This window comes from Salmo salar, chromosome 03, assembly GCF_965601325.2.
Source record: "Salmo salar chromosome 03, fSalSal1, whole genome shotgun sequence".
NCBI classification, from domain to species: Eukaryota; Metazoa; Chordata; class Actinopteri; order Salmoniformes; family Salmonidae; genus Salmo; species Salmo salar.
The window spans coordinates 19,589,204-19,613,866 of NC_138293.1; the positions used below are offsets into that span (position 1 = coordinate 19,589,204).

General features: G+C 44.7%; 1 protein-coding gene across 3 annotated transcripts in view; it reads right to left on the bottom strand.

Moving 5' to 3' along the window:
- Window positions 1-23,322, bottom strand: part of LOC106599575 (5'-3' exoribonuclease 1) — a 39,323-nt gene extending 16,001 nt beyond the window's left edge. For all 3 annotated transcript variants that reach the window (XM_014190865.2, XM_014190866.2, XM_014190864.2), the window contains exons 1-27: window positions 23,080-23,322; window positions 21,824-22,056; window positions 21,619-21,716; window positions 21,247-21,356; window positions 17,520-17,630; window positions 17,190-17,275; window positions 15,653-15,740; window positions 15,275-15,443; window positions 13,068-13,135; window positions 12,783-12,920; window positions 12,532-12,692; window positions 8,016-8,105; window positions 7,421-7,577; window positions 7,182-7,301; window positions 6,923-7,092; window positions 6,705-6,822; window positions 5,729-5,821; window positions 5,485-5,588; window positions 4,265-4,396; window positions 3,859-4,021; window positions 3,416-3,529; window positions 3,159-3,257; window positions 2,925-3,040; window positions 1,758-1,904; window positions 1,590-1,679; window positions 1,227-1,356; window positions 51-107 (exon numbers count right to left, since the gene is read on the bottom strand). In XM_014190865.2, the coding sequence (XP_014046340.1) occupies window positions 51-107; window positions 1,227-1,356; window positions 1,590-1,679; window positions 1,758-1,904; window positions 2,925-3,040; window positions 3,159-3,257; window positions 3,416-3,529; window positions 3,859-4,021; window positions 4,265-4,396; window positions 5,485-5,588; window positions 5,729-5,821; window positions 6,705-6,822; window positions 6,923-7,092; window positions 7,182-7,301; window positions 7,421-7,577; window positions 8,016-8,105; window positions 12,532-12,692; window positions 12,783-12,920; window positions 13,068-13,135; window positions 15,275-15,443; window positions 15,653-15,740; window positions 17,190-17,275; window positions 17,520-17,630; window positions 21,247-21,356; window positions 21,619-21,716; window positions 21,824-22,056; window positions 23,080-23,154 (3,237 nt within the window). In that variant the 5' untranslated portion in view covers window positions 23,155-23,322. The remainder of the gene's footprint in view (window positions 1-50; window positions 108-1,226; window positions 1,357-1,589; window positions 1,680-1,757; window positions 1,905-2,924; window positions 3,041-3,158; window positions 3,258-3,415; window positions 3,530-3,858; window positions 4,022-4,264; window positions 4,397-5,484; window positions 5,589-5,728; window positions 5,822-6,704; window positions 6,823-6,922; window positions 7,093-7,181; window positions 7,302-7,420; window positions 7,578-8,015; window positions 8,106-12,531; window positions 12,693-12,782; window positions 12,921-13,067; window positions 13,136-15,274; window positions 15,444-15,652; window positions 15,741-17,189; window positions 17,276-17,519; window positions 17,631-21,246; window positions 21,357-21,618; window positions 21,717-21,823; window positions 22,057-23,079) is intronic.
- Window positions 23,323-24,663: the final 1,341 nt, after the last annotated feature.

Consider the following 24,663-nt stretch of genomic DNA (forward strand, 5'->3'; position numbering starts at 1 on the left):
GACAAAGTCCTACATTTTCCTCTCCACACACAGGTAACAGACATGCTCACCCTGAAGAGTAAATGTGGCTTCACGGTCACACGCACTTTCTTGGTGCTCTTCTTGACCTGAGAGACAGAGGGAGGTTAGAGGGACTACAGGAACACTAACAAAAGAAAGTCAATGAATCATTGACAGTAAAGGAAGGGCTTGTTGAGTAGTGTGTGTCCATCCACCTTATTCACTGATAGAAAAACAAGGGTAGAGGTGATGATACATAGAAAAACACAGCAAGAGTAGACATCTTTATTTAACCAGGTAGGCCAGTTGAGAACAACTTCTCATTTACAACTGCGACCTGGCCAAGATAAAGCAAAGCAGTGCGACACAACCAACAACACAGAGTTACACATGGGATAAACAAGCGTACAGTCAATAACACAATTGAAAAATCTATTTACAGTGTGTGCAAATGTAGTAAGATTAGGGAGGTAAGGCAATAAATAGGCCATTGTGGCGAAATAATTACAATTTAGCATTAACACTGGAGTGATAGATGTGCAGATGATGATGTGCAAGTAGAGATATTGGGGTGCAAAGAAGCGACAAAATAAATAACAATATGGGGATGAGGTAGGTAGGTGGGCTATTTCCTGATGGGCTGTGTACAGGTGCAGTGATCTGTGAGCTGCTCTGCCAGCTGGTGCTTAAAGCTAGTGAGGGAGATATGAGTCTCCAACTTCAGTGATTTTTGCAGTTCTTTCCAGTCATTGGCAGCAGAGAACTGGAAGGAGAGGCGGCCAAAGCAGGAATAGGCTTTGGGGTTGACCAGTGAGATATACCTGCTGGAGCGCGTGCTACGGGTGGATGCTGCATGGTGACCAGTGAGCTGAGATAAGGTGGAGCTTTACCTAGCAAAGACTTATAGATGATCTGGAGCCAGTGGGTTTGGTGACGAATATGAAGCGAGGGCCAGCCAACGAGAGCATACAGGTCGCAGTGGTGGGTGGTATATGGGGCTTTGGTGACAAAGCAGATGGCACTGTGATAGACTGCATCCAATTTGCTGAGTAGAGTTGGAGGCTATTTTGTAAATGACATCGCCAAAGTCAAGGATCGGTAGGATAGTCAGTTTTACGAGGGTATGTTTGGCAGCATGAGTGAAGGATGCTTGATATATGATTGACAGAGAATATTGATGACAGAGCCGAGGGAAGACAGATAAATGATTGACAGCCCCTAGTTACCTTAGCCACCTCCTCCTCGATCTGCTCCACGATGGCCGTGTCCAGGATCTGCAGGTCACATGACGCCCGGGCGATGTCGGCGACTGGGTGGGTCTTCAACCAGGAAGTGATCTCCTTCACCCTCTCAGCCCTGCCGGAAAATCATCCCCATCACCACTACCATCACCACTACCCTCACTATTACTAGAACTGTTATGATCTACTTCATCGTTATACACCAACTTACTCCTAGTGTTTTCTATGAGTGTTTAAGAACATCTGAATGCAAGTGTTAAGTGTGTAAGTGTTGCAAGCAGACAAGTTTAACTGTCCTGACTGTATGACAGTGGAAATGATGAATGTTAAATGCATGAATATGTTTACCCGTTTTGGTCCACTCCGGGCCAGATGTCGTCCTCGTAGAAGACATCGTCGTGACTGTTCCTGGACACCAGGTCAAACACCTCAGAAAACCTACAGGAGACACACAAGGCAGGTTACACACGCACACACACACTAATAATAACACACACAATGCCGTTTCACACACACCTATCCAAGTACTCAGCCATCAGATCCTCCACAGCGACAGAATAGAGCCACTCCTTCTCGGTTCTCTTGGTGTAACCTGGCACCTCCTCATTCTTCTTATTGAACTTCAGGTTCAGACCCACGTTAGCCTTCTGCTCCCCATGGGGACTGTGGACGGAGCGAGAACAGAAGACACGGAGGGAGAACAGAAGACACGGAGGGAGAACAGAAGACACGGAGCGAGAACAGAAGACACGGAGCGCGAGAACAGAAGACACGGAGGGAGAACAGAAGACACGGAGGGAGAACAGAAGACACGGAGCGAGAACAGAAGACACGGAGGGAGAACAGAAGACACGGAGGGAGAACAGAAGACACGGAGGGAGAACAGAAGACACGGAGGGAGAACAGAAGACACGGAGGGAGAACAGAAGACACGGAGCGAGAACAGAAGACACGGAGGGAGAACAGAAGACACGGAGGGAGAACAGAAGACACGGAGGGAGAACAGAAGACACGGAGGGAGAACAGAAGACACGGAGGGAGAACAGAAGACACGGAGGGAGAACAGAAGACACGGAGCGAGAACAGAAGACACGGAGGGAGAACAGAAGACACGGAGGGAGAACAGAAGACACGGAGGGAGAACAGAAGACACGGAGGGAGAACAGAAGACACGGAGCGAGAACAGAAGACACGGAGGGAGAACAGAAGACACGGAGGGAGAACAGAAGACACGGAGGGAGAACAGAAGACACGGAGCGAGAACAGAAGACACGGAGCGAGAACAGAAGACACGGAGGGAGAACAGAAGACACGGAGGGAGAACAGAAGACACGGAGGGAGAACAGAAGACACGGAGGGAGAACAGAAGACACGGAGCGAGAACAGAAGACACGGAGGGAGAACAGAAGACACGGAGGGAGAACAGAAGACACGGAGGGAGAACAGAAGACACGGAGGGAGAACAGAAGACACGGAGGGAGAACAGAAGACACGGAGCGAGAACAGAAGACACGGAGGGAGAACAGAAGACACGGAGGGAGAACAGAAGACACGGAGGGAGAACAGAAGACACGGAGGGAGAACAGAAGACACGGTTTATTAGACACATACAAACCAACCTATATTATCAACAGTAGTGAATCAAATAGAGAATAGGCTGTCATCTGAAAATTGTTCTCTCACTTTTTCTTGGATCCTCTGCCGACGAAGATGCTGCCAGAGAATCTGGAGACGAGGTAGCCGGTGATGCCGAGGCGTGAGGCCAGAACGTAGCCAGGACTGTACTTTACACAGTATTTCTACAGAGACAGAGAGAGAGACAGAGAGAGGAGGGTGAGCTTGGAAAGGGTGCATGTTTAGTAATGTGGTGGGGCAGGGGAGGAGTGTGAGAGAGGTGTTGTTTTGAGAATGACTTACATGCTGGTTCTGTATTAAGGATTCCATCGGTGGTTCACAGGGCACCGTGAACACCACCCGCACCCGTCCCTCTTTGATGACATCACTGGACTCCTGCACCTGTGTGACCAAAGGGGAAAAGCATGAAAGGCTTCTCATTTCATGACTCCACACATTTAGCTTCGTCAGGACTATTGTTTTTAAGAGGAGGAAAGGGTAATGGAAAACAACAACAGCTGGCATTAAAGTAGAGACAGGAAACAGAAAGTTGTACCGACCTCTCCCATGGCACCGTAGTAGGGGTTCCCCACCATGAAAACCGTGGTCGTCGGGGGAAACAGCTCCTCCAGAGTCTTGAAGCGAGTGGACGACGAGTCAAAGGCTTTGATGTCCTGAGGGAGAGAGAGTTGTGTGTGTGACACCGACCATCCTTATCGTAGGCACTTTCCTGATATTGTTCATTACGATAAGCAGCCTATACCAGAGAAAAGTTTGAAATAAGTCTGCTAATAAGGGTGACTTTTATGGGACAATTGATGGCTACAACCATCAGACTAGTATTATTTAAAGGATCATTCCCCAACATTAATGTTTAAACGTTTTATTTATCCTTATCACACCAATTCATCACAGTATGGATTTTCGTCTATAACGCCCAGCTCTAGCATGTGCGTGTGTGTGTGTAGTGGGTCTTCCTGTGTGTGTACGCGCCTGTGCTTACCTTGACGATGGTCTGGTAGGGGAAGGGCAGTGTCTGCTTGGCCCACTGTTTCTCCAGGTGCACCTGTCCGCTCTGCCCAGGTACATACTTCCTGCCTGTCAGCAGCTGGGTATACAAAACCACCGCCGTCTCATTCACCGTGATGCCCTTACGCTTACCGAAACTGAGAGGGGAGACAGGTGGGAGGAGAGAGAGAAAGAAACAGAGGTATTATGGTAGGGAGAGTGGTCAGGTCTCCCTAGAGGAAGAGGTCTTCTGACCAAAATGGGACTTCTTGGTGAAATAAAAGTCAAGTTAAGAAAATGGAATAGACTCATAGAAGTGTTCTACCAAAGAGGGTGCAGAAATCAAACATGCACAAGACCTCACTGAAACTATTCCACTTTGATGGCAAATAGATACTTACTGCTCAGTGATGCCCTGTACGTCCTTAACCCAGTCCTTCTGTTCCTTGTCACTGAGGTAGGTGACCTTAGTGGGGGGAGGAGAGTCCCTGTCGTACAGCTTCTGCATCCCTGCCGGCTCCTCCAGGAAGAACCTGAGAGGGACGGATGAGTGATGGAGGGAAAGAGGAGAGAGAAAATGTAGGGGAAAGGAGGGTTGGAAGTGGAAGGAGACAGACATTGATGAATATTGACAACTCGGTGTACTTCAAAGTTATAGTCTAATGAGAACTGAGGCCAGAGCCTGAGGTGTTTGGTTTTGAGGGACAGTTCAGGTTTAGTACTGTGGTTCAGACCTCATTAGACATGAAGAGAACTGAGGCCAGAGCCTGAGGTGTTTGGTTTTGAGGGACAGTTCAGGTTTAGTACTGTGGTTCAGACCTCATTAGACATGAAGAGAACTGAGGCCAGAGCCTGAGGTGTTTGGTTTTGAGGGACAGTTCAGGTTTAGTACTGTGGTTCAGACCTCATTAGACATGAAGAGAACTGAGGCCAGAGCCTGAGGTGTTTGGTTTTGAGGGACAGTTCAGGTTTAGTACTGTGGTTCAGACCTCATTAGACATGAAGAGAACTGAGGCCAGAGCCTGAGGTGTTTGGTTTTGAGGGACAGTTCAGGTTTAGTACTGTGGTTCAGACCTCATTAGACATGAAGAGAACTGAGGCCAGAGCCTGAGGTGTTTGGTTTTGAGGGACAGTTCAGGTTTAGTACTGTGGTTCAGACCTCATTAGACATGAAGAGAACTGAGGCCAGAGCCTGAGGTGTTTGGTTTTGAGGGACAGTTCAGGTTTAGTACTGTGGTTCAGCCCTCATTAGACATGAAGAGAACTGAGGCCAGAGCCTGAGGTGTTTGGTTTTGAGGGACAGTTCAGGTTTAGTACTGTGGTTCAGCCCTCATTAGACATGAAGAGAACTGAGGCCAGAGCCTGAGGTGTTTGGTTTTGAGGGACAGTTCAGGTTTAGTACTGTGGTTCAGCCCTCATTAGACATGAAGAGAACTGAGGCCAGAGCCTGAGGTGTTTGGTTTTGAGGGACAGTTCAGGTTTAGTACTGTGGTTCAGCCCTCATTAGACATGAAGAGAACTGAGGCCAGAGCCTGAGGTGTTTGGTTTTGAGGGACAGTTCAGGTTTAGTACTGTGGTTCAGACCTCATTAGACATGAAGAGAACTGAGTGTGACTCTTACTTGCTTTCCCCGTCAGACACTGCTACCACCCTGGCCTCCTCTAGGTGGGGCCAGTTGACAAAGACAGACCGACCCAGGACCAGAGAGGCCACATTGTCACACACCTGAAATGGGGGGGGGGGTGAGAAAGAGGGATAGAGAGAGGGAGGAGGGGGTGAAAAACAATATCTACTACTCTGCTCCAGACACATACTGTATATCTAACAGTCTGACTCTTCATAGAAACAAGATTGTCTTCACTCACTGGTTCCTCTTTGCTAGGTATTATCTCCAGCATCATGTTCTCTCCTCGGCTGCTCTGCTGGAACACCACCACTCCATGTTTCTTCTTATAGAACTAGAGACAGAAGACACACACTTTCACATCTACAGATGAAAACATACAAAGTATTCAGATTCTAAGATTGTTTTTTTCCAATCATCTTTGTCAATACTGGGGTGTAAATGGCAGCCATGATAAAACAGTTAGCGAGCTAACTTTGGTCAACTGAGTTCAACCCAGGATAACTGTTAACACTACACATTCAGTAATGAAAGGATGCATTTGAAACTTCCAAGAGCAGTAAAACTTTTGTATGACTTAATACAATTATTTTACCGATAGTAGTGGGCGGGGGGGGGGAGGGCCTGTGCATTGATAGGCACACCAAAGATGACAAACGATATGCGGAAGAAAGACAGCACCTTTAACAGCCCATTTCCCAACATAGCCCGCTGAAGATGCAGGATAACTTGGTTTCATTTTGATGTGGCAGTGAATGGCCCAGGGATAGGTTGTCTCAATGAAGAGCTCGCTGTTCGACCACTCCGACATGAACGCACAGTTACAAGCCCAGCTTGGAGTAAGCGGCAGGTGCACGATCAATATCCATCTTCATAACATGGACGAAGCCTGAGCTGGAATGTGAAGCTAAGGCCAGGTTCAGGTACCACAGCTGACATAAGACGAGACAAAACCAAGCACTTTTAGAGTGTTGTAGAACAGCGGACTGAACACTGGCCATTCAGATCAATAAGACCAAACGCACAGTTGAGAACGTTTCCACGGAAACGGCTCCTCTTTACAGTGACATGGTGAAACTTTTAAACAAAGTAGTCACTTGTTGTAGCAAGGTATTGTAGAGAACGAGTTTCATGAAACACCACACACTTTGCAATTGTCACAGAGACATCATCAAAGTAGCCTAGCAGACAGACTGTAGTCTGTCTGTCTGTGGTACCTTGTGTCTGATGTGCTTTAAGGTGGGGAAGCCACAGAAGTAGAGCTGGCTGCTGTTGATGCTGCGCCCCACGTGGCTCAACGACACGTGCCACGCGTCCATGGGAACCGGTGTCACTCTGGAAACCACCAATCACATCACTGTATGTTAGCCTCATGGTAGGTGCGTGTGTATAACTGAGTGTGTCCAGTGTGTGTGTGTGTGTGCGCGTGTCTCACCTGACATGGCAGTGCATGATGTTGGGGAACAGGTCAGGCAGGGTGGAGGTAGAGAGGTAGTCTAGCTCAGCGTCGTAGCTGTACACAGCACACTGTGTGTGGCGGTTGCGGGCCTTCTCAGCCTTGGTCATGTGATCGTTATAAGGCTCCATCGCAGCAAGCAAACATCTCTGGAAAGGAAACGTGCAAATAAATAAGCAAAATAAGACATGTATGAAGTATGTCATTTACTTATATTTGTGTGTGTGTGTGTACGTACCTCGTCGATGAAGGGGATGAGCACCACAGCCTCCCACTCCTGCTGTTTCCCATTAAGGTCTGTCTTGAAGTCTAGAGGGTAATACTCAATGATGCTAGAATTCTCTGATGTCATCAGGTGCTGCACAAAGAACAAAACACAGCTATCAGAACTGTGTGTGTGTGTGTGTGTTATGGGAAAGTGTGTGTGTCATAGGTCCCCACAATGCTGCTATGTGCGCATGCGTGTCTGTCTGTTACCCTATAGCTCTGGGGCAGCAGGTCTTTGCTGGCAGAAGGCAGGACTCCCAGCAGCTGCTGGAAGGGCATGAAGGGCTTGCCCATGTCAAAGGTCAACTTCAGATGGGCTATGTTCCGCACATCTGACAGGAAGGGGGCATAGTGGTGCGGGTAATACCTAGGACAGAGGGAGGTATTAGTACACACGCAGAGACAGAGATCAACAGGAGAGCGCGCGAGAGGAGACAGGAGAGACGGGAGACGGGAGAGAGAGGGGAGACAGGGGACAGGAGAGACAGGAAAGAGAGGGGAGACAGGGGACAGGAAAGAGAGGGGAGACAGGAAAGAGAGGGGAGACAGGGGACAGGAAAGAGAGGGGAGACAGGGGACAGGAAAGAGAGGGGAGACAGGGGACAGGAAAGAGAGGGGAGACAGGGGACAGGAAAGAGAGGGGAGACAGGGGACAGGAAAGAGAGGGGAGACAGGGGACAGGAAAGAGAGGGGAGACAGGGGACAGGAAAGAGAGGGGAGACAGGGGACAGGAAAGAGAGGGGAGACAGGGGACAGGAAAGAGAGGGGAGACAGGGGACAGGAGAAAGGGGAGACAGGAACCTACCAGCTCCAGGATTGGACTCCATGGTAGTAGTAATGTAAGATCCACTGGATTCCCTCCACATAGCACAATGCCTGGTTGGCTAGAAACTCACTGAAAACAATACAAAAAAAAAAAGTTTAAAAGATTGTCACGGCTAGGGCGGTCATGAAATTGTGTCAGCCGGTGATTGTCATGCAAATCACCGCCGGTCTCACGGTGACTGAGCGTTAATTAACAAACATGTTTGCTGAGCATCTCTGGCTTCCACACACAGCCTACCAGCCACTGATGGACCTTAGGAACATCTACATTTTATAAAAAGTCTAGTACATCCATTTAATATAGCCTACACCATCACACTAAATCCATTTAATATATCCTACACCATCACACTAAATCCATTTAATATATCCTACACCATCACACTCAATCCATTTAATATATCCTACACCATCACACTAAATCCATTTAATATATCCTACACCATCACACTAAATCCATTTAATATAGCCTACACCATCACACTAAATCCATTTAATATAGCCTACACCATCACACTAAATCCATTTAATATAGCCTACACCATCACACTAAATCCATTTAATATATCCTACACCATCACACTAAATCCATTTAATATAGCCTACACCATCACACTAAATCCATTTAATATATCCTACACCATCACACTAAATCCATTTAATATATCCTACACCATCACACTAAATCCATTTAATATATCCTACACCATCACACTAAATCCATTTAATATATCCTACACCATCACACTAAATCAATTTAAAATATCCTACACCATCACACTAAATCCATTTAATATATCCTACACCATCACACTAAATCCATTTCATATATCCTACACCATCACACTAAATCCATTTCATATATCCTACACCATCACACTAAATCCATTTAATATATCCTACACCATCACACTAAATCCATTTAATATCCTACACCATCACACTAATCCATGTAATATATCCTACACCATCACACTAAATCCATTTAATATATCCTACACCATCACACTAAATCCATTTAATATATCCTACACCATCACACTCAATCCATTTAATATATCCTACACCATCACACTAAATCCATTTAATATATCCTACACCATCACACTAAATCCATTTAATATAGCCTACACCATCACACTAAATCCATTTCATATATCCTACACCATCACACTAAATCCATTTAATATATCCTACACCATCACACTAAATCCATTTAATATCCTACACCATCACACTAATCCATGTAATATATCCTACACCATCACACTAAATCCATGTAATATATCCTACACCATCACACTAAATCCATTTAATATAGCCTATACCATCACACTAAATCCATTTAATATATCCTACACCATCACACTAAATCCATTTAATATATCCTACACCATCACACTAAATCCATAACTTCTTTGGGATAGGGGGCAGTATTTTCACGGCCGGATAAAAAACGTACCCGATTTAATCTGGTTACTACTCCTGCCCAGAAACTAGAATATGCATATGCACACTAAAGTTTCTAAAAATGTTTGAATGGTGTCTGTGAGTATAACAGAACTCATATGGCAGGCCAAAACCTGAGAAGATTCCATACATGAAGTGCCCTGTCTGACAATTTGTTGTCCTTCTGTTGCATCTCTATCGAAAATACAGCATCTGTGCTGTAACGTGACATTTTCTAAGGCTTCCATTGGCTCTCTAAAGCCGCCAGAAAGAGGAATGGGGTGTCTGCTGTCTCTGGGCAAAGAACAGCAGCAGAATTTGTAAGTGGTCAGCCTGGGGACAGTGAGAGTGAGATGCGCGTTCACAAGACTACTCAATTTTTTTCTTTCAGCCTTTGAATGAATACAACGTTGCCCGGTTGGAATATTATCGCTATTTTACGAGAAAAATAGCACAAAAATTGATTTTAAACAGCGTTTGACATGCTTCTAAGTACGGTAATGGAATATATTTAATTGTTTTGTCACGAAATACGCTCGCGCATCACCCTTCGGATAGTGACCTGAACGCACAAACAAAACGGAGCTATTTGAATATAACTATGGATTATTTGGAACCAAAACAACATTTGTTGTTGAAGTAGAAGTCCTGGGAGTGCATTCTGACGAAGAACAGCAAAGGTAATCCAATTTTTCTAATAGTAATTCTGAGTTTAGTGAGCCCCAAACTTGGTGGGTGTCAAAATAGCTAGCCGTGATGGCCGAGCTATGTACTCAGAATATTGCAAAATGTGCGTTTGCCAAAAAGCTATTTTAAAATCTGACACCGCGATTGCATAAAGGAGTTCTGTATCTATAATTCTTAAAATAATTGTTATGTATTTAATATATCCTACACCATCACACTAAATCCATTTCATATATCCTACACGAGCTGAGATTAGTAGCACACTCTTAAAGGGAGTGCTCCTAATCTCAGTTTGTTACCTGTATAAAAGACACCTGTCCAATCAATCAGATTCCAAACTCTCCACCATGGCCAAGACCAAAGAGCTCTCCAAGGATGTCAGGGACAAGATTGTAGACCTACACAAGGCTGGAATGGGCTACAAGACCATCGCCAAGCAGCTTGGTGAGAAGGTGACAACAGTTGGTGCGATTATTCGCAAATGGAAGAAACACAAAAGAACTGTCAATCTCCCTCGGCCTGGGGCTCCATGCAATATCTCACCTCGTGGAGTTGCAATGATCATGAGAACGGTGAGGAATCAGCCCAGAACTACACGGGAGGATCTTGTCAATGATCTCAAGGCAGCTGGGACCATAGTCACCAAGAAAACAATTGGTAACACACTACGCCGTGAAGGACTGAAATCCTGCAGCGCCCGCAAGGTCCCCCTGCTCAAGAAAGCACATATACATGCCCGTCTGAAGTTTGCCAATGAACACCTGAATGATTCAGAGGACAACTGGGTGAAAGTGTTGTCGTCAGATGAGACCAAAATGGAGCTCTTTGGCATCAACTCAACTCGCCGTGTTTGGAGGAGGAGGAATGCTGCCTATGACCCCAAGAACACCATCCCCACCATCAAACATGGAGGTGGAAACATTATGCTTTGGGGGTGTTTTTCTGTTAAGGGGACAGGACAACTAAACCGCATCAAAGGGACAATGGACGGGGCCCATGTACCGTCAAATCTTGGGTGAGAACCTCCTTCCCTCAGCCAGGGCATTGAAAATGGGTCGTGGATGGGTATTCCAGCATGACAATGACCCAAAACACACAGCCAAGGCAACAAAGGAGTGGCTCAAGAAGAAGCACATTAAGGTCCTGGAGTGGCCTAGCCAGTCTCCAGACCTTAATCCCATAGAAAATCTGTGAAGGGAGCTGAAGGTTCGAGTTGCCAAACATCAGCCTCGAAACCTTAATGACTTGGAGAAGATCTGCAAAGAAGAGTGGGACAAAATCCCTCCTGAGATGTGTGCAAACCTGGTGGCCAACTACAAGAAACATCTGACCTCTGTGATTGCCAACAAGGGTTTTGCCACCAAGTACTAAGTCATGTTTTGCAGAGGGGTCAAATACTTATTTCCCTCATTAAAATGCAAATCAATTTATAACATTTTTGACATGCGTTTTTCTGGATTTTTTTGTTGTTATTCTGTCTCTCACTGTTCAAATAAACCTAGCATTAAAATTATAGACTGATCATTTCTTTGTCAGTGGGCAAACGTACAAAATCAGCAGTGGATCAAATACCTTTTTCCCCCTCACTGTATTTAATTGTTTTTGTATTTCATTTCATATTTGTTACATGTAATCTTTTGGTTCAACCTTAATGCATAACAAACTTCATCAACAGGGGGAACATATTAGGTGTACACTCTTTAAGCTGAAGAAAGAATATATCAATTTAGTATATATTCTTTATACAGCTTATTAACAATGAGCTTAATATAAGAAATAAATATAGTAGTCCTAGCCTTCAGAAAGCTGAATAGAATCCTCCTCTTTCTCACGCAACAGCATAGCCCATAGAAATGTTAAGCAAGATGTTAAGCAAATTTAACTCCACGCATCCACCAGCTATGAGGAGCTGGCTCTCACTGCCTAACAGGTGATCCTATTCCAGGCCTCTTATTACCTTTTTGATTCGATTTTCAATTGTATTTATGTCAGAGTGATTAAAGGGAGCGCCGAGTACCAGCTGGCCGTTAGAAAGTTTGGTAGGCTACTGATAATCTTTGCTAATGACCACCAGCGGCATCAGGGCGCAGTCTTGGAGAAGCCTAGTTACCGTGACTCAGTCACGTGGAATCTGACTTCGGTCATGACTGGTGTCTGCCGGTGTGGCGGTAATACAGTCACCGTAACAGCCCCAGTCACAGCTCTACAATGCCATCCTCTTTGCTCATCAACAAGGAAAAAAACATTCAAGGTAACCCCAGCTTGGGGGCCAGAAACTTCTGTAAGAGCACTTCAAAACCGTTAGAGGTCGTAGGAAAATATTTCGAGAATGTTGGGAGAAGGTTTGGTATACAACTCACTCTGAGACCACCTCCACTCCCATCTTGGTCATGTAGTAGGTGCGTTTGTACTGTCGGAACTCTGCTTCAAACATGTCTTCTTCCTCCCCATCCTCCTCAAAACCTCTGCTGGGGCCTCTGTCCTTGCCCTCATCCAGTGCAGCCAGACACAGAGAGTCTTTCTGCAAACACACAGGTCAGCAAGATCTTCATAAATGCATCTGTAAAATCTGTATTTGTAGAATGTGTGTGTGTGTGTGGTCATGTCTCACCAGGTCTTTCTTCCTGGAATCCTTGCAGTGAGCCTCCTCTGCTGCCAGCCCTGCTGCCTCGTTCAAGTACTTGTTCCCCACCTTACTCTCAAACCACTTCAGATCCACAAACACCTCATTGAAGTGCTCCCTGTCAAACTGGGGGAGAGGAAGAGAGAGAAGACGAAGAGAGAAAGGGTAGAGGAGAGATTGCAAAACAGGTGTGAGAAAGAGTGAGACTGACAATCAGAAATGCATGGTAATGAAATAATTCCACTGATAGTGGATGTTTACTGGTTCTCTTACCTCTGACAGTTTCTCCAGGTACTTCTCAAAGTTACCCAGGTTCAGGTGGCCATTCTCATTCAGGTATCCTGGTGATGAGAAAAGAAAACCAAGTTCATTACTCACTAATACTATCAGTAAAATGTTATACACAGTATAACTCAGTATCGGATATATATATATATATATATATATATATATATATATATATATATATATATTGCTCAAAAAAATAAAGGGAACACTTAAACAACACAATGTAACTCCAAGTCAATCACACTTCTGTGAAATCAAACTGTCCACTTAGGAAGCAACACTGATTGACAATAAATTTCACATGCTGTTGTGCAAATGGAATAGACAACAGGTGGAAATTATAGGCAATTAGCAAGACACCCCCAATAAAGGAGTGGTTCTGCAGGTGGGGACCACAGACCACTTCTCAGTTCCTATGCTTCCTGGCTGATGTTTTGGTCACTTTTGAATGCTGGCGGTGCTTTCACTCTAGTGGTAGCATGAGACGGAGTCTACAACCCACACAAGTGGCTCGGGTAGTGCAGCTCATCCAGGATGGCACATCAATGCGCAATGTGGCAAGAAGGTTTGCTGTGTCTGTCAGCGTAGTGTCCAGAGCATGGAGGCGCTACCAGGAGACAGGCCAGTACATCAGGAGACGTGGAGGAGGCCGTAGGAGGGCAACAACCCAGCAGCAGGACCGCTACCTCCGCCTTTGTGCAAGGAGGAGCACTGCCAGAGCCCTGCAAAATGACCTCCAGCAGGCCACAAATGTGCATGTGTCTGCTCAAACGGTCAGAAACAGACTCCATGAGGGTGGTATGACATCCACAGGTTGGGGTTGTGCTTACAGCCCAACACCGTGCAGGACGTTTGGCATTTGCCAGAGAACACCAAGATTGGCAAATTCGCCACTGGCGCCCTGTGCTCTTCACAGATGAAAGCAGGTTCACACTGAGCACATGTGACAGACGTGACAGTCTGGAGACGCCGTGGAGAACGTTCTGCTGCCTGCAACATCCTCCAGCATGACCGGTTTGGCAGTGGGTCAGTCATGGTGTGGGGTGGCATTTCTTTGGGGGGCCGCACAGCCCTCCATGTGTTCGCCAGAGGTAGCCTGACTGCCATTAGGTACCGAGATGAGATCCTCAGACCCCTTGTGAGACCATATGCTGGTGCGGTTGGCCCTGGGTTCCTCCTAATGCAAGACAATGCTAGACCTCATGTGGCTGGAGTGTCAGCAGTTCCTGCAAGAGGAAGGCATTGATGCTATGGACTGGCCCGCCCGTTTCCCAGACCTGAATCCAATTGAGCACATCTGGGACATCATCTTGCTCCATCCACCAACGCCACGTTGCACCACAGACTGTCCAGGACTTGGCGGATGCTTTACTCCAGGTCTGGGAGGAGATCCCTCAGGAGACCATCCGCCACCTCATCAGGAGCATGCCCAGGCGTTGTAGGGAGGTCATACAGGCACGTGGAGGCCACACACACACACTACTGAGCCTCATTTTGACTTGTTTTAAGGACATTACATCAACGTTGGATCAGCCTGTAGTGTGGTTTTCCACTTTAATTTTGAGTGTGACTCCAAATCCAGACCTCCATGGGTTGATAAATTGGATTTCCATTGATTATTTTTGTGTGATTTTGTTGTCAGCACATTCAACCATGTAAAGAAAAAAGTATTTAATAAGATTATTTAATTCATTCAGATCTAGGATGTGTTATTTTAGTGTTCCCTTTATTTTTTTGAGCAGTGTATATTGAATGCAATAACAAATCACCGTAACCAAACAAACATTGTAGATTAGAAATCATGGGAATTAGCAAGAAATGTACTACTGTAGATAAAAGTAATGTGGAATTGACAGACTAACAATCAAAGGGCAAACTATTCACACAATGAAGTTATGAAACAATGAATGCGCAGGAATTGGCGGGAGACAGCGCATTCTGGAGAGAGATGTCCGCTGTGCATCTTAGTTACACTGTTCTTTTTAGACTGCGGCATTCACTCGGCCTCCGCAATGGATTAGTCTACTGAGACAGGCGCGAATCACACAGGTGTCTTGTGTGCCATAAATATATATATTTGCGACTGCTTGACTAAAAAAATCTTCGTCAACCAACAGCCTATTGACCAAACAATAAACCAGTCGACGAAATGGGGTCAGCCCTAATTTATGAGCTTGTCCGTGTGTTCTCACCTCCTAGTGTTGGCAGCACACTGATGTAGGTGCGGTAGAGAAGAGGCAGGGCGTCGTGGTTTATGTGAAGATGAGGAAGATGAGGGATGAAGTCATTTCCAACAAGAAAGCCCATCAGGATCCAGTCATCTATGATTCGCTCCAGGTCGTACTCAAATGAGATCTTATTCTGTCAAACAACCAATTGAAAGAGATCTTATTGAGAAACAACCAACAGGTTGCGATCTTACTGTAAGGAACAACCAATCATACAATCTTCTTATTCATACCATTCATAGAGAACTGATAGTGTGTTTTGATTACTTCTAGGGGAGTATATTTTGCATCTACTATATTGGTCACACTCCAGCAGGATTTTAATGTATGAATGTGTCTTACCTTAACTTCAGAGAACTCGTAGTCTATGTACTCCCTAAATAGTGACAGATGCAGTAGGTGGAAGGTTGTCTCCTCTGGAGCAGTTATTCTGCAGGAGGAGAATACATAATGGTTACTAGGGATGGGGATTGGAAATAATACAGATCAAAAATATAAAAACGCAACATGTAAAGTGTTGGTCCCAGGTTTGATGAGCTGAAATAAAAGAACCCTGAAACAGCTCCATATGCACAAAAACGTATTTCTCTAAAATGTACAGAAATGTGTTCACATCTATGTTAGTGAGCGTTTCTCCTTTGCCAAGATAATCCATCCACAAGCTGATTAAACAGCATGATCATTACACAGGTTCACCTTGTGATGGGGACAATAAAAGGCCACTCTAAAATGTGCAGTTTTGTCACACAACACAATGCCACAGATGTCTCAAGTTGAGGCAGTGTGTAATTGGCATGCTGACAGCAGGAATGTCCACCAGAACTGTTGCCAGATCATTTCTACCATAACCTGCCTTTAATGTCGTTTTAAAGAATTTGGCAGTACATCTAACCGGCCTCACAACCGCAGACCACGTGTAACCATGCCAACCCAGGACCTCCACATCCTGCTTCTTCACCTGAGACCAGTCACTCTGACAGCTGATGAAACTGAGGAGTATTTCTGTCTGTAATATAGCCCTTTTGTAGGGAAAAACTCATTCTGGTTGGCTGGGCCTGGCTCCCCAGCGGGTGGCCTGGCTCCCCAGCGGGTGGCCTGGCTCCCCAGCGGGTGGCCTGGCTCCCCAGCGGGTGGCCTGGCTCCCCAGCGGGTGCACCCCGTCCATTCATGTGAAATACATATTTCTAAGCCAATTTTATTGGTCGCATACACATGTTTAGCAAATGTTATTGCGGGTGTAGCGAAATGTTCCTTGCGCCAACAGTGCAGTAATATCTAACAAGACACACATCTAGAAAGTAAAAAAGAATGGAATTAATATAGAAGGTGAGAAATAAACCAATACTGCAAAGTTGCTAAGTAGCCTTGTTATGACGTATAACTCAAAATTGGTGCATGTTGTGTTTATATTTTTGTTCAGTATATTTCACTATTAAAATAATATAATGACATTTCAGTTTTCCGGATAGTCAATTCTATAAAAAAAAAAAGCAGAATTATATTATTTAAAAGATCCTTTATACTCTTGAACAATCAGAATGATGCAAATACTGAGGGCAGAGGTGAGCTACAACACCAGTGGACATGCTGCTATTCTCAGGTAGTTTTAGGCTAACAGCAACAGTGAAAGAGAAGTCTGAATTTCGCCCTGATAGAACTAAATAGCTTTCTGGTGAATGTTTTGCATTGATCCGTGTCAGGTCTTGAGGAACCCCCGTTATGTGAGTGCCTGTAATTGCCATTTCTCAAAAAAATGAACCCACAAGTAATCGAATACCAACATCCGTTCAGATATTGGAATAAGTGCCCATCCTTATACCTCTGGCTTACACACACGCACAAATACACAGCACTCTCTCTTGCACATGCCCACACACACCTTTTCTGGTTTTTCTTCCCTCCAAAGCGGACCTCTTCTCTGAGTAGGGAGAAGTGTGGCTCGTGGCTGGTCAGACCTAACATCATCTGTAGGAGAGGAGAGAGAGATATCATAGTTAACACAACAGACCTAACATCACAGCATACCAGAGTGTGTACATAGTAAGAGAACTGTAAAAAACTCTGACACTAAAATGACCAGAGACATACATATCACACACCCTCCCTGATACACATCTGTGCCATGTCTCTTACACACACACACACACACACACACCACACACACACACACACACACACACACACACACACACACACACGGGCCACCCACCAGGTCAGCGTCCAGGCCATAGAGACAGTGGCGTGTGTTTGGGTCGTGGTCTGGCTTGGTGTTTTCCCAGCGGATAAACTCCATGATCTTATGTTCTCCTTCTCCTGGAGTCTGACAGGGAAACAGGCTTACAGTACTACCGTCTGACAGGGAAACAGGCTTACAGTACTACCGTCTGACAGGGAAACAGGCTTACAGTACTACCGTCTGACAGGGAAACAGGCTTACAGTACTACCGTCTGACAGGGAAACAGGCTTACAGTACTACCGTCTGACAGGGAAACAGGCTTACAGTACTACCGTCTGACAGGGAAACAGTCAGGGCTGTTGAGGTGACCGTATTACCGTTTGAGAGGGAAACAGTCAGGGCTGTTGAGGTGACCGTATTACCGTTTGAGAGGGAAACAGTCAGGGCTGTTGAGGTGACCGTATTACCGTTTGAGAGGGAAACAGTCAGGGCTGTTGAGGTGACCGTATTACCGTTTGAGAGGGAAACAGTCAGGGCTGTTGAGGTGACCGTATTACCGTTTGAGAGGGAAACAGTCAGGACTGTTGAGGTGACCGTATTACCGTTTGAGAGGGAAACAGTCAGGGCTGTTGAGGTGACCGTATTACCGTTTGAGAGGGAAACAGTCAGGGCTGTTGAGGTAACCGTATTACCGTTTGAGAGGGAAACAGTCAGGGCTGTTGAGGTGACCGTATTACGGTCTGAGAGGGAAACAGTTAGGGCTGTTGAGGTAACCGTATTACCGTTTGAGAGGGAAACAGTTAGGGCTGTTGAGGTGACCGTATTACCGTTTGAGAGGGAAACAGTCAGGGCTGTTGAGGTGACCGTATTACCGTCTGACAGGGAAACAGTCAGGGCTGTTGAGGTGACCGTATTACCGTCTGAGAGGGAAACAGTTAGGGCTGTTGAGGTGACCGTATTACCGTTTGAGAGGGAAACAGTCAGGGCTGTTGAGGTGACCGTATTACCGTCTGACAGGGAAACAGTCAGGGCTGTTGAGGTGACCGTATTACCGTCTGAGAGGGAAACAGTCAGGGCTGTTGAGGTGACCGTATTACCGTCTGAGAGGGAAACAGTTAGGGCTGTTGAGGTGACCGTATTACCGTTTGAGAGGGAAACAGTCAGGGCTGTTGAGGTGACCGTATTACCGTCTGACAGGGAAACAGTCAGGGCTGTTGAGGTGACCGTATTACCGTCTGAGAGGGAAACAGTCAGGGCTGTTCAGGTGACCGTATTACGGTCTGAGAGGGAAACAGTTAGGGCTGTTGAGGTAACCGTATTACCGTCTGAGAGGGATCAATTTGAAGAAAGAAGTTCAACAACAGGTTGAAACTGAGTGGAAAACATGGTCGTTGTGGATGTTGTTTCAAACACAACTAAATGGACAGCGCTTTCTAAGGTGATGATTCATTCAAAACACCATATGCATATTAGAGAATTATGCGTAGGCCTATATATGAGCCTATGCAAATAAAACTGAATTCAAATAATGATCGTTATAAAATACATCGCCTACCCGCATATTACTGAAGGCAGAAAAACATAACTGATTTAAGATATCTTTGGTACATAATTGTTCTAGCCTAAATTAAACAAATTCAGAGTTAACCAACAATTATAGTGAATTTGTATTTGATTTTGAATAGCCAAATAATAGGGCAATTTTATATTTTCCTAATTAATAGGCTGACACATTACCTTTAGCTACAGAATATTTTACCACCGCGTTTCCATCTCCTCCCCACTCTCCTTCATTCCTTTCTCCAGAATGCAGAGAAAGGGGCTGTCAATAGTTTAATCAAATATGTTCTGTTGGAAAAACATGTCACTATCGATGTTCCCGAACAGATTTTTTTCTGTTTTTTTGAAGGTTTTCATCATTAACAACTAAAGTTGCCAAATAACTCTAAGGCTAGCATATACAGTGCATACAGCAAGTATTCAGACCCCTTGACTTTTTCCACATTGTTAATTTACAGCCTTATTCTAAAATTGATTAAATCATTCCCCCCCCCCCCATCAACCTACACACAATACCCCATAATGACAAAGCAAAAACAGGTTTAGAAATGTTTGCCAATTTATTAAAAATAAAAAAACTGATATATTTACATAAGTATTCAGACCCTTCACTCAGTACTTTGTTGAAGCACCTTTGGCAGCGATTACACCCTCGAACCTTCTTGGGTATGACGCTACAAGCTTGGCACACCTGTATTTGGGGAGTTTCTCCCACTCTTTTCTACAGATCATCTCAAGCTCTGTCAGGTTGGATAGGGAGCGTCGCTGCACAGCTATTTTCAGGTCTCTCCAGAGATGTTGGATTGGGTTCATGTCTGGGCTCTGGCTGGGCCACTCAAGGACATTCAGAGACTTGTCCCGAAGCCACTCTTGCGTTGTCTTGGCTGTGTGCTTAGGGTCGTTGTCCTGCTGGATGGTGAACCGTCGCCCCAGTCTGAAGTCCTGAGTGCTCTGGAGACGGTTTTCATCAAGTATCTCTCTGTACTTTGCTCCTTTCATATTTTCCTCTAGCCTGACTAGTTTCCCAGTTCCTGCCGCTAAAAAACGTCCCCAGAGCATGATGCTGCCTCCACCATGCTTCACTGTAGGGATGAGGCCACTGCGTTCTTTGGGACATTCAATGCAGCAGACATTTTTTGGTACCCTTCCTCAGATCTGTGCCTTGACACGATCCTGTCTCGGAGCTCTATGGACTGTCTCAGAGCTCTAATTCCTTCAACCTCATGGCTTGATTTTTGCTCTGACATGCACTGTCAATCATATCAAATCAATTGAATTTACCACAGGTTGACTCCGAGTTGTAGAAACATCTCAAGGATGATCAATGGAAACAGGAGGCACCTGAGCTCAATTTCAAGTATCATAGCAAAGGGCCTTAATACTTATGTAAATAAGGTATTTACAAACATTTCTAAAAACCTGTTTTCGCTAAGTCATTATGGGGTATTGTGTGTAGATTGATGAGGGAAAACATTTAATTCATTTTGGAATATGGCTGTAACATAACAAAATGTGGGAAAATTAAAGGGGTCTGAATACTTTCCGAATGCACTGTAGGACCCGTTTCAAATTATCACTTTTATGCTCAACATAGCCACTTCATATGCGTACTCTAGCTCCAGAATGGAAAAATATGCTTTCTATTTTATTCAGCATCTATTTTATAATCTTCTTACTATAAAATCATATAATATAACATAATAGCATGGGACTTATAAGCATATCTTGTTTGCTAAATGAACAAGCCTACAGCCTATGTCATGGCGCATAGTCAGATAACATACAGCAGGCCAACTAATATTATATTCTTCTGAAATACATTTTCTTAATTTCATAGTGTTTTTTTACACCTGCCTAAAATAATGGATTTACTGTGATGATGTATATTCTATTAATTTATTAGACTTCTTAAAATGTTGACGTTTTGAAAGACAGGCATCAGCGGCTTGTATGTGTGGAGACCTAGAGACGCTAAATGTGTTTGTTAATTAACGGTCAATTACAGTGAGACCGGCAGTCTTTTGCATGACAATAACCAGCTGACAAAATGCAATGACCGCCACAGCCCTAGTTACAGTCAGTCACCGAGGAAAACACACGTAAAGTCACACACACACTGAAATATTTGTGGGGAAATCTTGGAAATGTGCAACAGAAACACACACTGAGAGACATACACACAGAGCCACCAGCCCTCACCTCGTGTCCAGAAAGGTAGACGTTGACTCCTTTCCAGGCATTGTCTGTGGACAGTTTACTGTTGACAAAGTACTTGAGCTGCTCCTGTAACCTGGCCATGAAGTCCGTCCCTACAGGAGAGATGATGGGTCGTATTCATTAGGCACCAAACGGAAGAAAACAGACCAAAACTGGGAGGGACTACCGGAACTTAATAATAAGAAAAGCTTCATTTCCTTTTCTGTTGGAAAACATTTTGCTATGGTGTGCCCTAATGAATACAAACACCTTCATTCATGACACCTACAGCCTAAAACCTAGGATTTGGATGAGGGTATGAGCTGACAGATAGATAGGTGTAGAAGTGGATTGATTGTGTAGTAGGCAACATACCAGGTGTGATGCAGTTAGAGTCAAAGCGGGCCTCAGAGGGTAGGACCTCTCCTTTCTCTAGAGCCTTCTTTATCTTGTCCTCTGCTTCTTTGGCCGACCTTAACAAGAAACACGTTAATGAAGATGTGTGATCCATCACTATGCCACTCTGTCACAGATACAGCACATAAAGTTCAAATGAAGTTATTATCATCATGATCATTACCTGAATCTCCTGCCTCTCTGCTGGTTCATCTTGGCCCGGGGAGCCACTCCGTCCACGGCCATGAAGAACACCTTCCTGGGCTTGATGATCCTGAACAGCACCTCCAGGTAGTGGAAGATGTCCGCAAAGATCTTCTCCTCCGAGATACGGAAGTGGACGTCCTCGTCGTTGGGGTGGGAGCACTGGTGGATGATGCCATTCATATCCAGGTAGAGGTTGTCAAACTCCGGAATCTGGAGGAGAGGGGGAAAGGGGGATGTTGGAGTAGTATGTCTATTAACCTATAGCAAGTGGATAATAGCGTCAATCCTTGAATAATGGAGGACGTGTATTTATGAGTTGAGGATAAGAATGATCTAGTGAGATTAACTGGAAACAGTAGGAAGAAGTGCATTATTATTTAGGAAACATTAACATGCAGAGTTAACACGCATGTAGCTAAACCCCAGCATGACTCAGGGCAGAGGGTCACAGAGTTTTACTGTGGCCTGAGGTCAACATTCCACTCCCTACTGCATATTGCATACCTGCCAATCAGTGATGTAAAGTACTTAGATACAAATACTTTTAAGGACTACTTAGTACTACTATTTGTGAGTATGTGTACTTTACTATTTATATTCCTGACAACTTTTACTGCACTACATTCCTAAAGATAATGTATTTTTTACTCCCATACATTTTCCAGACACCCAAAAGTACTCGTTACATTTCGAACGCTCAGACAGGACATCAATATGGTCCAATTCACGCACCTATTAATATAATGCGTACTTTTTCCACCACTGATGGCGATATATTTGGGCTAACCTGGCAGTGATCTCGACAGTGTTGTATCAGGTCGACGACTGCAATGTGTTATTCAGAATAATGTTCTATTTAGCTACTAGACAAACTTCAAGTATAGTTAGCTAACATAGGCCTTATTCACACACTGTAGACTCATTGTTATGATAATCTAAACGGAGCTGGTAGGAGTAACAAACTGGCTGGCTAAATAAGTACCTAGAGGGAAATGGAGTCAAACACGAAATGACTTGGTAAATATTGGTTGGCTAACTAGCTATAGCTATGTTAATATTTACAATAAAATGTTGGGTTATGTATTACCGTAATAATCATGTCAGTGGCGAGTGCAGCAGATTGGAAACAGCAATACGTGGATATGAACCAGTTATAGGCCTGCTATATTTCGCTTGCTAGCTAGCTGCAACAGTAACGTTATTAAATAGCAAAGTAGAATATCGATATCATACCTGATGTTCCTTGACAACTTCACTCAGGCAAGGGTATCGCTCTGAAATCCATCGGTAGAATTTCGGCACTCCCATCTTGACCACAAACTCTTCCCTTCGTTGAAATTGTATAAATTTAGCTCAGTATAAGAGATGTGTAAAGTTACATGAGAAGTTGTTTGCTACGGGGTCCGGGATTTTGTTTCTGTAGCAGCTACGGTAACTAGCTAGCTGTAACTGTCCAGCCACTAAAACAGTCCGGGTGGAATCAATGACGTAACAACAAGAAAGCCAGCTCTCAAACACAAAATTGTAAAATGTACTGTGTGATCAAATAGCTATCATGTATCAAATATTAATAAAACACACGATTTAAATGTATAAATAACAAATAAAGGCTTGTTTTTTCTTTTAATTTGGCACTTTCATTCTTGTGCAGTAATTTATTTGTCCCGGCGATACACGCAGCGTCGGCACAAAGAAGCGCGACCAGCTAATGACGAGCAACACAACATGCAACAATTTCAAAGATTTTACTGAGCTACAGTTCATATAAGGAAATCAGTCAATTGAAATTCATTAGGCCCTAATCTACGGATTCCACATGACTGGGAATACAGATATGCATCTGTTTGTCAAAGATACCTTAAAAAAATAACAGGTAAGGGCATGGATCAGATAACCAGTCAGCATCTGGTGTGACCACCATTTGCCTCACGCAGTGTGACATCTCTGCATGGAGTTGATCAGGCTGTTGTGGCCTGTGGAATGTTGTCCCACTCCTCTTCAATGGCTGTGTGAAATTGCTAGATATTGGCGGGAACTGGAACACGTTGTCGTACATGTAAATCCAGAGCATCCCAAACATGCTAAATGGGTGACATTTCTGGTGAGTATGCAGGCCATGGAAGAACTGGGGCATTTTCAGATTCCAGGAATTGTGTACAGATCCTTGCGACATGGGCCATGCACTATCATGATGAAACATGAGATGATGGCTGTGGATAAATGGCACGATAATGGGCCTCAGGATCTCGTCATGGTATCTCTGTGCATTCAAATTGCCATCGATTAAAATGCAATTGTGTTCGTTGTCTGTAGCTTATGCCTGCCCATACCATAACCCCACCATGGGGCACTCTGTTCACAACGTTGACATCAGCAAACCGTTCGGCCACACAACCCCGTCTGCCATCTGTTGAAAATGGGATTAATCTGTGAAGAGCACACTTCTCCAGCATGCCAGTGGCCACCGAAGGTGAGCATTTGCCCACTGAAGTCAGTTACGACGCCGATGCAGTCAAGTCAAGACCCTGGTGAGGACGACGAGCACACAGATTAGCTTCCCTGAGACTAGATTCTGACAGTTTGTGCAGAAATTAATTTGGTTGTACAAACCCACAGTTTCATCAGATGTCCGGGTGGTTGGTCTCAAACGATCCCGCGTGGTTACACTTGATCTGCAGTTGTGAGGTCAGTTGGACATACTGCCAAATTGTCTAAAACGACCTTGGAGGTGTCTTATGGTAGAGAAATTAACATTAAATTATCTGGCCACAGCTCTGGTGAACATTCCTGCAGTCAGCATGCCAATTGCACGCTCCC